This window comes from Dermacentor andersoni, chromosome 3 (assembly GCF_023375885.2).
Source record: "Dermacentor andersoni chromosome 3, qqDerAnde1_hic_scaffold, whole genome shotgun sequence".
NCBI lineage: Eukaryota > Metazoa > Arthropoda > Arachnida > Ixodida > Ixodidae > Dermacentor > Dermacentor andersoni.
Genome location: NC_092816.1, coordinates 156,599,666 through 156,615,167, shown reverse-complemented (window position 1 = coordinate 156,615,167; position 15,502 = coordinate 156,599,666). Strand labels below are relative to the sequence as shown.

Genomic DNA, 15,502 nt, shown 5'->3' with positions numbered 1-15,502 from the left:
AATTCACCATGACTAGCACAACACAATGATTAAGGTGCCACTCGAAACTCGGAAGTGGCTGCTGAAAGTGCTCGCAACAATTTTTCATCTTGCCCACTCATACACTATGACCCGGTTGCATTGCAACTAGTTGGTCTAGATAAATGCGCCCTTTCGTTGCTTAGCGATCAATTCTCAATTCCAATGCTAATTTCACATTAAATGGTGTTCTGCACCGGCTTCTTACAAAAAGCCCTAGCAGAGAACAGGTGCCTTGCTGGCTGGTGAAGCCAGTCAACAATGCTAGGTAGATGAAAAACCTCGCTGTATACTCACATATTCAGTGATGGTGTAAGGGTGGTCGATTCCGTTCACTCGTTCACTCATGAGCACAGCCTTCTGCTGGTAGGCCATGGCCTGTTAACAATAAAATAAAATAAAAAAAGAGGAATATCAGTACATTCAAATAAAGGGACAGTGCAGCAGTGTTCAATTTAGGTTCATCGTTTTGTACACATCAGCATGTTTGCTCTTCGCCAGCTATGCAACATAAGAATTTTCTTGTCTGAAAACTGCTAAACTTTTTTTTTTGAGGCATATTCAATTTTATGTTTCTTGTTTTTCCATTTCCAGATCTTTAATAAAAAATACCGAGGTGTTATTTATGCCCTGCACCTCACCCTGTACCCGTACAATGCCCCCATTGGGCCTTTAGAATACTAAGCAACTGATTGATATAAACAAAAGCCAAATTCTTTCTCCGGCAACAGCAGCCAAAGCATGGCACCCATTTCACTGGCCACAGCGATACGACAACACCGAAAAGCAAGCATTCTGACAAAGCAAGCATTTAGACGCTAATGTCTGCGTCTAAACAGTGAAACCAAGATGACTGTGCAAATGGGAAGAGTGTGTAGACTCTAGAGAAAAGCAAGCAGATCCAACGCAATTTTGGGACCAAAATGACAAAGCCTGTTTGAGTTAGCGAGGAAGCAGCAGTAGCGGATGACACAGGCGATTGGCCAAGAATGGGCACATGCCTATTGGCCCAATTTGTTCACTCTGCAAGAAAGCGGTCAGTACGTGCCCAGTGGCCCAAGCTGGATGGATAACAAGTTCCTAAGGCACAACTGTTGTAGCCGTTGGACAGAAAATTTGCAACTTTGCGTATTTGTTCTTCACGCCATCCTTTTTTTGAGTAGGTGAAGCACGATGCTGCTTACTTTCAGACTCCCAAGCTTCTAAATGTGTTCGGACCAAGACCTTTTTGCTTTCCAGGTCTGGGACCTGGCATCAGGAGAAATGCAGAGACCACTGGCGTTGCTCCCAGAACAACCCAATTCGCCATCTATGTTTCCAGGAGAACTTCAAGCATCGAGCCAGGCGAGGAAGAGCACGCACTGCACCATCTCCTGCTACGGTCAGGATTGTCAGACAGTGGATCAAGCAGAAATTGAGGAGATGCTTGAGGAAACAGGCAATGGAGTTAAGCGAAAGTGAGGGTTTGGTTACAAACATCACAATATGGTACGTGGGCTTGCATTCTCCACGACATGCTCTGGATGACCTTACGATATCAAACTGCGCTCAGACAAGCTGTACACTTTTGGAGCACACTCTCAAGAGTGCTATCACACAGTGTTCTTGACTGATGAGAAACAATGTGCTACTGGACGACTTTCAGCCAAAAAAAAAAAAAAGAAAGAAAACAGAATTCTGGGTCCATTGGCCGAAGATGCGAATGGATGTGGTGGCTACATTCATCGGAAGGGACACCTGGCCTCAGTCATCACAGGCACCAGAACGATGTGGCGTTCGACAATCCTGTTTTACGTCTACAAGGTAATGAAAGTGAACAGTCAAAATTATGTGAACAACATTCTGGAGAAGATGGTATGGCCCTGGGGCCAGTCTCGCATCAGAGGTAGATGGTGGGCACTTCAGCATGATTCTGTGCCTGCCCACAGGGGCATAGGTTCAGCAATGGTGAAGTGCCTAGTTTTCCAACTTCATCAGTTTGCAAGAGTGGTTTGCACATGTATTCGACTTAAATCAACTTGACGTGTTGTTACTGCTTGAGAGCAAGGTCTACACTACGCCCCGAAAAAATTAAAAATGCCTGAGGCGTGCCTTGCTGAAGGCACGACACGAAGTCGACAACCGATGCCTACATGTCAAGGTGGATGCCAACCTCCCCCACCTGCTACGCCACCGCCCTCTCCCTCTTGCACCTGCCTGGTGGTGTGAAAGATTAAAAGATTCGTGTATTCACTTCTACTGTCCAACATGCTGTGCAGTGCAGGCAGGCATCAGCTGGACGTAGTTTCCAAGATCTCAGCACAATTTCGTGGGTCGCGTACAAGCCTGCGCAAGTCACGGTGGTGCAAGAAATTAGTGCATTCACTTGTCTCTCTATGGCAGCCACAGCTGGGCCTGGCCTTTGAGATCTCTCCGGTGCAATCTTGGGGGTCATGCCTAGGCCGTAGATTCCCCTCTCCCTCTCCGTGCGGCACACCGCACGGGCTGGCAGCTGGGTGTGGCATCTGAGATCGCACTGGCACCGGTGCAATCTTAAAGGCCACAAGCCGGCCGAGCGACGCCGGCATGGCTAAGTTTGCTTGCTTCCTTGATCACACAGCAGAGTGCTCTGTGTTGTGCGTCACGAACATGCTGCACGACCGCGACGAACCAAGTGGAAAGCGAATGCAAAAGGCCATCACAATGGAACAGCAGACCGCTATCTAAAGGCTGTCAACATCGGGTGCTAAGAAGTCGTGCACGTGTCGCAGATGGTGAAGATTTTTCTGTTTTATTTAAATTTTATTGCATGCATGGCCGTGTAGTGGTTCCGCACGCCGCAAAGCTGTTTTCTTGTTTCGGTGTTTACAATTGTGCCCGCTATTGGGCATATATTGTAGTAAATGGCAATAATGGATATAACAAAGTAATCTTGGCTCCCCTGTCAACTTCGTTACAATGAGGCTTGAGTGTACATCAGGCTCTCGAAGGAAAAATGGTGGCAGTTGCACACGTAGTTTCAAAATGGCAGGTGACTGGAGCTTGCTGGGCTCCAGTCACCTGCCAGTGAGCTTTGAAAGAGCTGCGATGCTGCATTTCATTCTTTAGATGACGTTTGTAACAGAAACTTGCAGGTAGATCCAGGAAAAAGCTTGGAACAAAAATGAAGATAATGAAAATCCTGTTTTTGGAGCAAAGTGGTGTTGAATCGTAACTGTCAATACCAGCTTCTATATCAGTAATTTTTGTGCGTTTTGAAGGGTGAGTTCACATATAACAAAATAATTATACAATCAGGGGCTTAGCTAGAGGAGGTGGGGGGGGGGTGGCGGCGGCTTACGGGGGTTGCACCCAAAATCCAGCTGAGTTCGTAATGTTCGCACTGAAATGTCTTTTGTATGGACACTGGCCCATACACCGGGAGTCACATAATGCAAGGAGCCCCATCCGAGCACAAAGTTTCAAGGGCATTTTGATGGTGAGCGGGCTTGTCGCGGCATCTCGCGGAGGCCACGTAATTTACGGAGCGCATGGATTTCAATTCTGAAAATTTATACGTATAAAGTTCTCATAAACTATTGATGCGAAAGGTGCACTGATTTTTCCAAAGTCGTGCTTTAGATTTTCAATGCTGGAACTTTGTGGGCTTAATGTTGTTATAAACATTTGACGCCATAGGTGCATTGACTTTTCTAAACTTGTACATCGGACCATACAACGAGACAACCCAAATCAAACGCGCTATCAGACAAGTTGACAAAGCACGCAGCAAGGTCTGATGAGATGAAGCGTTGTGGTGGTTCATTTTTGCCGCCATGTCACAGAAAATAATATCAACATTTTTTTTCACCTGCACAAAAGCATCCATGTGGAGACACTAAAGCCAGGAAAGGTAACTATGTTCTTATTTTTCTACGTTGACTTTTATTTGCGACGACACATTGAGCCTCTTCAATTTATTTTTGTTCTCAACACTTGCGGGCTGCCGGAGCCAGCCAAAGTGCTTGCGTTTTTCTTGTGTTGCCCCGACCACTGTGCTGTACACTTTGATGCGCATTAGTTTTTCTCTTGCCGAGTGGATTTTTGCCTGGCAGAGCTTTGGACGCTTTCTGGCTAGCAGACGAGAAAGGTCGTGGTCGCTCTCTGTTGCGGCTATAATTTCGGTGCAATTATTCACATTACACAACCAGTGACGGCTGCTCCTGTGCAATGCATTCGACCGAAGGACAGCGTCATTGAGATTTTTCCCTGGCCGTTACATATGTACAAAAATGTAAACAAGGTTCTTGAATGACAAAGTTTGAGTAAATTATTCATCCTCAACTTGTTCATTTCATGGCCTTTACATTTTTCATATCAGCGGCATGTACTGCATTGCTGGTTTCAAACTGATATGGTTCTAAAGTTCGTCTGATATTTTCTTTACTTATTAAACAGACAGAAAATATGGAAGCATTGACATCAGTTATTTCGGGCACAATTTTTGATACATACGAGTATATTATTTTATGAAAAAGAAATACATATTTTACTTGTCTTGACAGTGCGTAGCGTTCAAGCATTCGTTTGCAGCATCTCTGGCAATGGCAATGCAGTTATTATTCGTGTATTTGGTCCCTCTGCAAATTCTATAAGGAAGAGGTCGAGCTGCAACATGAGCCGCCCCGAACGAAATTTCTGGCTATGCCACTGAATACAATGACCCCCTTTTGTGGAATAACGAAGTTCATTATAAATGAGTCCGCCTGTATTTGAAATCACGTATACTCTCATTTTGTTATATTGAGGTCTAAATACATGGTGTTCTATGGCCAAGAATTTAAGAAAAGTCGAATACTTTGTTATAGGTAGAATTTCATCATACTGAAGTTTGTTATATCGAGGTTCAACTGCACTAAACTGGTCATGTCTCATGCCCACATCTCGCTTTTTGTCGTTTCGATGATGAAGACACCAGGCTCAAGGACATTTTAGCCACCTGGTATGTATATCAGCCAGGAAAAGACGATGATCCCTGGGGAAGAGAAAATGAAGGCTTTGCCTTAAAATGCAGCCCACCTCGAGGTGGTCTCCCATAACGTAGCACAGGCGAGCCAGTAGACGCAGACACTGGGCGATCTCCGGGTGCAGCGCTCCGTAGACGTTGTTCATCAGGTTCAGGGCCTCGCTGACCAGCTCGTAGCCCTCGCGGAGCAGGCCCTGCTGGATCTTGCTCTGGCCCGTCAGGTAGAAGTGGTATGCATCCGTTGCACGAGGATGCACGTGCTTGGCCACCGGGAACACCTGCACGACAGGTAAGGTCACTGGGATGGCGTCGACACAATGCAAAACAAGCACACGGCCACTTCAAAAGTGTTGCCCTAACTCGCTTCCATGTGTGTTGGTGTCCCCAAACCAGTACAATTGAAACCGTAGCCTTCTTGCAAAGGAAGCACGGCCATTTTTTTGTTGTCCCGTTTATGCAGCCCCCATAGTAGCAACCACCTGAGCCTGTTTTTCAGGATCTCGCTGATACAACGCATTGATAGGACAACAGGTAAGCCTTTTTACCAAGGCACTCGGTAGTAAAGTCTCAAGTGGGCCACTTGGCTTCAAAGCAGCAACTTCCCGATTTGCCGTATTCCAACGCAGAGCTCGCTTCTCGAAACGCACAGCCTGAAGCGATGCCTCCAATAAATGCAGACCAAAAAGAATGTGTGCTGCGTATCATTCATTCTACAGTTGCTTGCAGGGTCGTTAGCAATTACAGCGCAAGCTACTGTCATGCTGTCATTTCATTGATTTGCTCGACCAATCGACCAACCGAACGGAAGTGCCCATCTGGAGGCACCCACCTGGAGAATGTCGTCCTCGGTGAAAGGGGCTCGCGCCCGGTTATCCAGGGCGTACTCGCGATGCAGCAGCTGCAGGCCCGTCTTGAGGCAGATGGAACGCAGGAGGGAGCACTTGAGCAGACGCAGGCTCCCGAGGTACTCGTCCGGACACCCGCCGGCCGACGCGGCCGTCGAGGGCAGCTCCCAGCCGTAGTAAGACCGCAGCTCCCCACGCAGTTGCTCCCACAGGGAGCGTGGCGTCAGGCTTGCCCACTCGCTGGAGTCTACACGCACAAGTACCCAGCGAAAAATCACGGGCCCGCCCTCTTTCCAAAACGATGGACACGGGTGCAGCTACTCTCGTTCACGACGAACTTTTCTCTGCAGTCAAGCCACTGGACATGCAAACTTCTGGGTGCACAACACCTTAGCTCTCATTGTTAGTGACAAATCAATAATGTAGGACTTTGGCTCCTCCCAATAAAAAAGTATGATGCGCCTGCCCTTTCTCTGTTCATTCTTGAAGATGCCGTTCCGTTACAAGCAACAATTCACACGCCATGGCCATGCATAACATGCACAAATAGCCAAAATTGTAAAGTGTGGGTATAAAGACAGCTCGAAGCAAAAACTGACAGTTTAGGAAGGGATTAGGAGAGGGATATGGCTGACCCAGACCAATAAATAAAGAGATACCTCAGCAAGGTAAGCAGTTTCATTACAAAAAAGCACCTGAGCGGCAAACATGGACAGATAGGATATGAAATGGGACTATAGAAAAAGATATACCATATTTATTCAAATCTAGGCCGATAGTTTCTTTTTTCATATCATATACCAAACTCTAGGGTCGGCTTAGATTCGGGGTTTTTTAAAAACGCACCAGTTTTTAAATGAAATTGTGAACATTGTGCATAGCTAGCACCATGTAGGAAAGTAAGCGTCGCAGCCGCTACTAGCCGCGCCAGCAAGCGATTAAAGTACACAAGCGACGTTGCCATTTTGATCTGTGTCTTATCGGCGTGCAGTAAGGCATTATCGCAATGGCAACAAACAGGCGATGCCACTATATAGTGCCATTTTCGAATGAAAGGTTATGCTGGCCACAGAGGCATCGTCAAACGTTCAAGCCAGGTGTAACTTCGGCATTGATGAGGAAAACGTCTGTCATTGGCGGGGGGGCAACGGGAGTTGCTTTTTGTGTGCGCTACAATGAGGATGGCATGTTCATATTCAGTAAATGCTGTTTTCATTTCGTGAACACTGTCCTCACTTTCTTGTTCGTCCTACATTAGAAGCAAGTTTCTTGTTTTCTCTCCCCTGGCGTTGGACTTTTGAGGGTTGGCTTAGAATCGGGGCCAGCCTAAATTCGAGTAAATACGGTATTGTTTCCCAGATCGGCACGGCAAACTGTCTATGGTTTATCAAAATCCACAAAGACCCTTTACTTGCCCATCAGAGGCACCCCACTTGTGTTTCACTCACATGGATCTGATAAAGATTTCATTTCTTTTTTTGCTGGTATATTTGCATATGTTAATAACGAAGATCAGATAAAACAAAGGTATTTTCATGTCCGATGTAACTTCATTAAATAAGGTTCAGCTGTAAGAGTGGCATCAGTGATAGTTCAAGTGAAGATGCAGTGCGAAACAGGTTCGTATGTTGCATGTGGATAGCCATATACACCGCACATATACACCGATTGCAAAATTGATAATGCAGAGACTGGCTTGGAAAACCACCTTGCGGAAAACCACAATATGAAAAAGGGTTGTCGCATGTCCAGAAAATGCTGGCATGTATAACTGTGAGCGATATGTGCTATAATGAGACTTTCTTTAACAAAAGCAATAGGAATGCAGTTAGGGACAGAACTTTAACTACCAGCAGAGGTTTACCAATGAAAAGTTTACTGAACAGGGTTTCACTGTATGACAATGCGAAAGACAGCATCATGCCCATACCTTGTACAGAGAACAGGTTGTGCCTTCCTTTCCTCTTGCCCTTCTTCCGGTTACCCTTGAGCTGCGAGAGGAACAAATTGTGCTGCAAACTTTGATACAATGGCCAATGTGGACAATGTAAGCGCCACTGCAAGACAACGAGTCCCTATCGACAGCACCCTTAACGTAGTACGTAAAGCTGGTAGTGTGGGGGCTATATTCTTGGTACACACACTGCATAGACAAGTGCATGTGGCAAGATGACGCCTCGAAATCAGAAGCACTAATGAAAATAATGATGTACGAATGCTCTGCGTGCACCGACAGTTTCGAATGGAACTGTGCTTCAAAATTTGTGCGCACCAAGTGCATATGTGAAAGAAGTTACAAGACAGGCGCATGCACATTCGCTGTGGCAACAGTAAATCAACATGCCGTGGATGCTGTTCTTTCGTTGTTTACAACATTAATGACTTCCAGTGGTACAATATCTGACGAGGCTCGCTGTTTTTCAAGCAAATTTGTCCATGAAACCATCAATGTGGTTTGCGTAGCTCAACTAGTTTTTGAGTTTGGGGCATGGAATCCAGAAATTCAGGAAAATTTGAGATTCCCAGTCTGTATTTTTGCTGTATATATTTATTAATGCCCAAGATGCAATAATTATGTTGCCACACGATCTTCAACAGACAAAATTAACTGGCACTTGAAGGGGCACCAATTGAACATTCGTACTATACATTACCACTATTACTGCTACAACAAACTAGAACACCCACCACCTAATCCAACCTAACCTAACAGCAGTGAAGAGCAATAGTGTCGAGGCCAACAGCAGCAGGTAAAAAAAAGGTGGGAGTGGGACATGGCGAGAACACGCACGCACCTCATCGGAGGACACGGGTGCCTGGACGTTGGCGGTAGGCGCAGCTAGGAAGCAGTTGAGAAAGTGGCTGATGGCGGCTGCCATGTTGGTGGGGTCGACCCCCTGTAGGTGGGTGGTCAGCAGGTGCTTGGCTGCACGGGTCAGCAGCTCACCCACCACCACCGCCTGCGATTACGAGCACAGGTAATGACGGGCACTGCCGGCACTAGGGTACGGCCAACACAAGGCACGCCACAAACAAAATATTTAAAGAAGCTGAAAAAAAAATAAAAGCAGATTTGCAGACAAATGGACTGACCGCTAAATTGTACAGTATATAAAGTCCCCATGCTGTGCAGTGGGCTATAACGGATGTATGTATAACAGGCGCCAAATTAAAATTGACCACATACAGTTCTTTAACATGCACCCGAAGCACGATACATGAGCATTTCCGCATTCCACCCTCATTGGAATGTGGCTGCCGTAGCTGGGAGTCAAACCCCCAACCTTGTGCTTAGCAGCAGCCAATGGCATAGCAACTGAGCCACTGCTACGCTGTAAATGAACTAAGTACCGGGTCGGTGGGTGGGTAATCGCATGACCACATGACCCATGCCAACCTATAAAGTCTTCTTGCCACTTTCTTTGTAACTTATGAAAAGGAACTTTTGAAAGAATGCTTTACCAGTTTAAATTGAATTCATATAGCATGGCTTTTTAATGCCCCTTTAACATCATTGCTCGTTTACAACTACCTTGCACAGTGTGGTGCAGCGCAGTAAGGGATCTTAATCTCTGGTAAAGAAGGTGAGTGGTTTTCAGTGAGGGAGTGCGAATATTTGAAAATTTTGAATGTTGTATTTTTAATAGCCGTATTCGAAAACAAGGCATGCAAAAAGTGGAATATTTGGTTGTATATGGATATTTGAAAGAAATCTAATACATTTCTGGCTGTGAAGGAGCGAACACAGTTCTTAGTGCTTGCTTCTGTCTAATCTAAGAATATGTGTCTGATTTCGTGCTGAATTTTGTGGTAATTTCATGCTGCTGCCGAAAATATTGTCTAAGGCACGCTTACCCACTGAACGTCTAAGCTTCGCAGATATGCCAGCTTCTAATAGCAAGGGGCACAGGTTTAAGGACAAGGGTGCACTCTTTTGCAATGCCACCCACAGCCAGCGCATTGCTTGATAACAAATGTGACGAGTGACGGCTTGCAAAGGGTCAATTGCCACCGAGTTTAAAGGCATATTATGTTGTATAATAGAGAGTTTTAGCTGTGCCAAGTTACCGTATGGTAAGTGCAGTAATACCATACCGGTCAAGGACTGCGCATGCGTGCACTTTACCGTGCGGAATGACTTTCCGTACAGCGTACTAGACGGTAAGGAGTTGGTATGGCTCGGCTGGCACCGTGTTTCGCGAGCCGAGCTGCACCAAGCCAAAAGAATGAGAAACTGGCGTCAGCCACAGAGTCCATGCCGTGCATGTTCAAGTCTCGTGTGCGTTTTTCACGATGATAGGACTGAGGCACGAGTTAGCATTAATCCAGCTGCTGTGACGCGACGAAGTACGTAGCAGCAAGACAGCCCTTCTAACCGGAAGGAACCTTCGGCTGAACTGAACTTGTGGCCGTACCCTTCTAACAAGCGTTTAGTATACTCTGGCCGAATGAGAAAAAAAGAATATTAAGAAAAGCGAAAAACCATCTTAAAGAAAAACAGAAAATAAAAAGTGGCATTAAAAAGAAAGCACTTCAGGTTGGTGGCGCCATGTAGTGACACATGGCTTACTTAGAGGGGACGCAGAGTTTTTATTGCAGTAACTGACTATATTCTACTTGTCTGCTGGTGTAAAGTGCCGGCAGCGATGCAACTGACAACAAACACTCCTATATTTATATGTTGCTTAGACAAAAACACCTATGTAACAAAAATATGTTTCTTGTGTTGCAGGACAAAGTGTCACAAGAGGTCGCTAATGGCTTTGCGACTCTCGCCTACGTTAGCCATAACCCAACACTTCCGTATAGAATAATGTGTGTGTGGACAAGCTAGATCTTTCTGGTATTTGCCCAAATGAATATTTCGCGCTCAGCACATAGTTATTTTATTCTTCAAGGCCCCAACGTTAACCACTATCATCATTATCAGATTACCGTACGCATAGAGCAGCAAATGCAGCTAAAACGTCTTCAGCCATTGCGGTAGGTTGGTACGGAACGGTAATACCGTACCGTATACCGCACTTATCGTGCCGTAATATGGCACTGCTAAAACTCTAATAAGACACAGGCTGGTGAGAACAGTGGGGATTACTCAATTATCCATGTTTACATGAGCCAAATACACAATCTTTTAGCACTTGAACCTCGTTATGACGATACGGGATATAACTAAATAATGGATATAACGAAGTAAATGAAATTCCCGTTGAAATCTGTATAAAGATCCACATATTTAAACTCGTGTTTTAACGAAGTGAAATTCTCCGGCCAATGGATTCTACGAACTAGATTAGTCTCCGAAACCCAAAAATAATTGACCTTTGTTGGCCGAGTACATTGCTTTCCGCGGGGCTCTGCACGTGTTCGCCGCGGCAGTTCATAACTCCTGCGCACGAGTCACGCCATGCTGCGCGGCTACGTGCAGTGATGCGAAACATAAGTGCGTTCAGTTCTCTATCTCTCTACGGCACGCCGCGCAGGTAGCCGCGACTGGTCTGGCCTCGTAGACCACCCTGGCGAAATCTCCGAGGTCACACCCAGGCCACACATGTACTTCTCCCCCTCACCCTGTGGTGCGCCGGGCAGGCTGGCAGCTGGGCGTGACCTCCAAGATCATTTTGGCATCGTTGCGATCTCGGAGGCAATGAGCCTGCAGAGCCAAGCTGGTGAGGCGAAATTTGATTACCTCCTCGATCGCACGGAGGAGCGCTAGGTTGTGTGTCACATGCTGCTCGACCACGACGAGCCAAGTGGAAAGCGCACGCGAAAGACCATCACAATAGAACAGAAGACAGGCATCGTCCAAAGGCTGTCGCATCAGGTGCTAAGAAGTCGCGTGACATGCCAAAGATTCTTTTGTTGTTTTATTCAAATTTCACCGCATGCGTGGCAATGTAGCTAGCGGCTCTGCGCACCGCAAGGCAGTCTTCTTATTAAGAATTAAAATTGTACACCCCACTGGGCATATATTGCAGTAAATGGCAACAATGGATTTAACGAAGTAAATCCCCCCTCGACTTCGTTATAACAAGGTTCCAGTGCATAATGGCTTTACTAGTCAAATTTTTTTACCATTGAAAATGTAATTGCAATGTTCCAACATGTTAAAATAACCACTATTGCTAATAAATGCCTATGCATATAGCTATTTGGTATTCGATTCAATATTCGAAGCTAAGTATTCTTATTCGATTCCTGTTCAAAAATTTTGATATACAGTCGAACCTCGACATATCGAACAGCGCAGTGCTCGTAAAATAGTTCGTTATAGCCAGAATTCGAATACAAGTTAATTAAAGGGACACTAAAGGTTAATATTAAGTCAACGTGGACTGTTGAAATACCATCCCAGAAACCTCTAAACGCTTGTTTCGTGCGAAGAAGAGACTTATTTTAAGAGAAAATGCGTTCTGAAGCGTCCGCGTACCTCTAGCGCAGTTCAAATCACCCGCCCTCCGATCGAGGAGTATTGACGTCATGGTCTCATAGTGACGTTGCGCCGTCGGTGAGTAAAACGGCTCCCGCAGACGGCGCTATGACTTTTCTGCGCAAAACGCAAACGCGCGGCCAGAAAGAGCCAAGACAGGGCCGACAGCAGCGCGAAAGCGGAACTATGGTGGCTAGCGGAAGGGAAAGCGCACGACGATAAGACGGTTCTTTATTTTATGACGCCAACTTTGACGCTCGTTGCAATGGATGACCCTGATGACGACACATTAGCTCGCGATGCTGGGCTCGAGTTCAGCGATTTAAGCACTGATGGGCTCGCGCTGCCGGCGTCGTTGCGTACTACGACGACGGCCTGCTTTGAAAGGCACTTCACGCGACTTCAGTAAGTCGGCGTTGAACTCTTAATCCTCTGGACGAAAGTGCAGCGAGCACACTACGTGACTTTTCGGCTCTTTGCCAGCACGCTGTGGCAGAGGTACGGCACTTAACCACTTCGAATGGAGTGGTTCACTCGTTGGCACACATGATAAGTAACGTTGGATTCGCCGCTGCAACTGCCCTTGGCCACGTTCCGCGGACTGTTCGCGCATCCCACGACGCCACATGGACGTGGCATTCTCGCTGCTTGTTCCAAATGCAAGTTTCGCGAGCCAGCAGGACAACCGCAGCACGACGCGATAAAGAAACAACTGAAACTCCAAAGCGTCGCGGCACTAAGTCGAGCGCGCTGAGTCGAGTGAAAACGAAACCTTTCGATCACCCATACTACTCAAGGGTAACGTCAAAATGTTATTTTTTTCTTAGAATGGAATAGAAGTAGACAAGTAGCATTTTCTTCGTCTTATAATCTAATGAAATGATCTTTCTAATACGAGTACTTGACTACTAGTGACAAATTATGATGAGGAGTGCTTTCGTCATCGGGCTTGTACCGGTATGTCGCTGGGGGGTCTCAAATTGTGTCATGCATTTACCTCAATTTCTCGGTTACTAAAGCTCTGTCCACGATTATATTGACGCCTTGGACGTTCTAGAGCATTGCTTTATCACTTTAACTTGACTTTCTGGTAACCTTTAGTGTCCCTTTAATGAATTGTGGCGCAGTAAATACTCATTTGGAGCTTCCCACCGAGTATTTATTTCTTTGGCCGGAAGTGCTGCAGCAGTGTAGCCTGCTTCGGACTGGCAGCCGCGTGCTTAACCACGGCATCCTCAACATGGCCTAAACGATCCACAAGCGATAGGCTGGTGCCTTCTACTATGCCGCAGCAGCGGCGAAGAAGTGCCAAAGCAGCTACAGCTTCAGTTGAAGTCGGGAGCGGGACAGCATCAGCGCTTGCACGGTGGCAGAGTTTGATACATCCATTTTATGTCCGACCCCGTTCGGAAAAAAAAATTAAGAATGCATGCGATTTTCCAGGTGATATAGAAAGTGTTCGATATAAGCAATAATTCGATATATTGAGGTTTGACTGTATTCACACACCCCTAGTTCTCATACATGTACAGAAAAGTGACAGTACCAGTGTTGAGTGCAGCAATGACAGCTAGCTTATTGATGCGAAACTGAAGGGCACTCACATGCAAATACTTGAGCTGTTCCATGGGCGCCAGCATGTCTGCGAGCCGTCCCAAATACCTCATGTTGATGCCCCTGCAAACAACCACAGAGATATGTACAAGTACAGCAAGTGCAAAAGACCCTGCATTGGTTGCCAACATGCAACACTGAGGGTATTACAAATGACACGTTGCTGTGGAAAGAAAGATTCGGCCACCTGAAGTGGGTTGTGCCATCTTAAGTTCCGAGCCTGGGTTAAAAAAATGTTGCTCGTAGAAAAGTTTGGTTTGCAGTTAAACGCCTTAAAATCTTCAATACCTTGATTGAATATGATAAAGCAGATTTGACATAAAATCTGTAAGGTGCCTGAAAAAAATATGCAAAGCTTTATACATAAACTTCTTGCTGCCATATTACAGTCTGTGTTCTTTACAACGGACCCACATACAACAGACTCGGATATAACGGACCATATTTCAACCTTAGTTTGCTCTACCTATTTTATTAATGCAACAAAGTTCGCTTTTAACGGACCGCGCTACAGCGGACAAAATTAGACGCAATTTTTGTCAAAATCGGGCATATAAGATGGACTTTTGCGGTGTCAAGATGGGCTGAAAACTGACTTGTGAGGGTCAGCCAACAATTGCGACTCAATATCGTGTGCGTGCGCCTGGGGAGAGAAGGTGGGGCGGAAGTGCACTGTCTTCTTTCATGCGCGAGGCAAGGGGAGAGGTGAGGGAGAGGGGGTTCTACTGCAGCGTCTGCTGCTCATGGCACGGCTGCGTGGGCACCATATCTTCAAGGCGATCTGCGATGTGGACAAAGTGCGCCCAGTGCTGGTAGCTTTGCATGTGCTTTTGCCGTTTAGTTTGCGTGGAAGCGAGAGACAGCACGAAGGTCAATTCACTCGCTGCTGCTACCGCGCTTCTCCCTCCAACTTTCTGACAGCAACTTTCCACAGTCATAGAGCGAGATGTATTCATGTTCACCTGCGTGTGCGTGACACCGTGCTTGTTAATTTAGTTAGTAAACGAATGTTTACAACTTTATACGACTGATAAAACTACTATCCTTACTTCGCATAGCTGTGTACTAATTTGCTATTTTAATCGATGCGTCGCCTCTCGGGTGAAACTGAGACTTTTTTGTTGTTCGTTTTTTAGTTTGGACGTTCGTCACACACTCTTTGCAATAACGTTGTTACACAGCGCAATCAAAGCCTTGGAAATGAGGTGTTTCGGATATTACAGACTTCAGATAAAACAGACATTTTTTTGTTGAACAATCAGGGTCCGTTGTAACGAGAGTCGACTGTATATAGTCAATGCCCAATGCCGAGTGCTTGAAAGGCCTGCCCTATCACACAAATTTGTTTAAATCATAATGACAGCCATTTCGGACAAATATTTATTGGGTAGTTGTACAACAAGGTTGATGTTGACCATCCAAATGCTCATGCTTAACATGCATTCACAGTTTGTAACTTACCGACTGTGCATGGCCTCGCTGAGTGTAATTCCATCGATGGGAGAGCAGGAGTGATCCGCGCAGTCTTTCACCTGTGCCAACACGAAACAAATGAAGTTGAAGGTAAATACTACAACAGTTAAATAAAGCAATTAAATGTCGACACATCTT

General features: G+C 45.9%; 1 protein-coding gene across 2 annotated transcripts in view; it reads right to left on the bottom strand.

Annotated features, from left to right (window-relative positions):
- Nucleotides 1–15,502, bottom strand: part of clu (clustered mitochondria protein homolog) — a 102,817-nt gene that overhangs the window by 21,486 nt on the left and 65,829 nt on the right. For both annotated transcript variants that reach the window (XM_050172853.3, XM_050172851.3), the window contains exons 22-28: nucleotides 15,353–15,423; nucleotides 13,882–13,954; nucleotides 8,643–8,807; nucleotides 7,778–7,838; nucleotides 5,832–6,094; nucleotides 5,056–5,280; nucleotides 316–396 (exon numbers count right to left, since the gene is read on the bottom strand). In XM_050172853.3, the coding sequence (XP_050028810.1) occupies nucleotides 316–396; nucleotides 5,056–5,280; nucleotides 5,832–6,094; nucleotides 7,778–7,838; nucleotides 8,643–8,807; nucleotides 13,882–13,954; nucleotides 15,353–15,423 (939 nt within the window). The remainder of the gene's footprint in view (nucleotides 1–315; nucleotides 397–5,055; nucleotides 5,281–5,831; nucleotides 6,095–7,777; nucleotides 7,839–8,642; nucleotides 8,808–13,881; nucleotides 13,955–15,352; nucleotides 15,424–15,502) is intronic.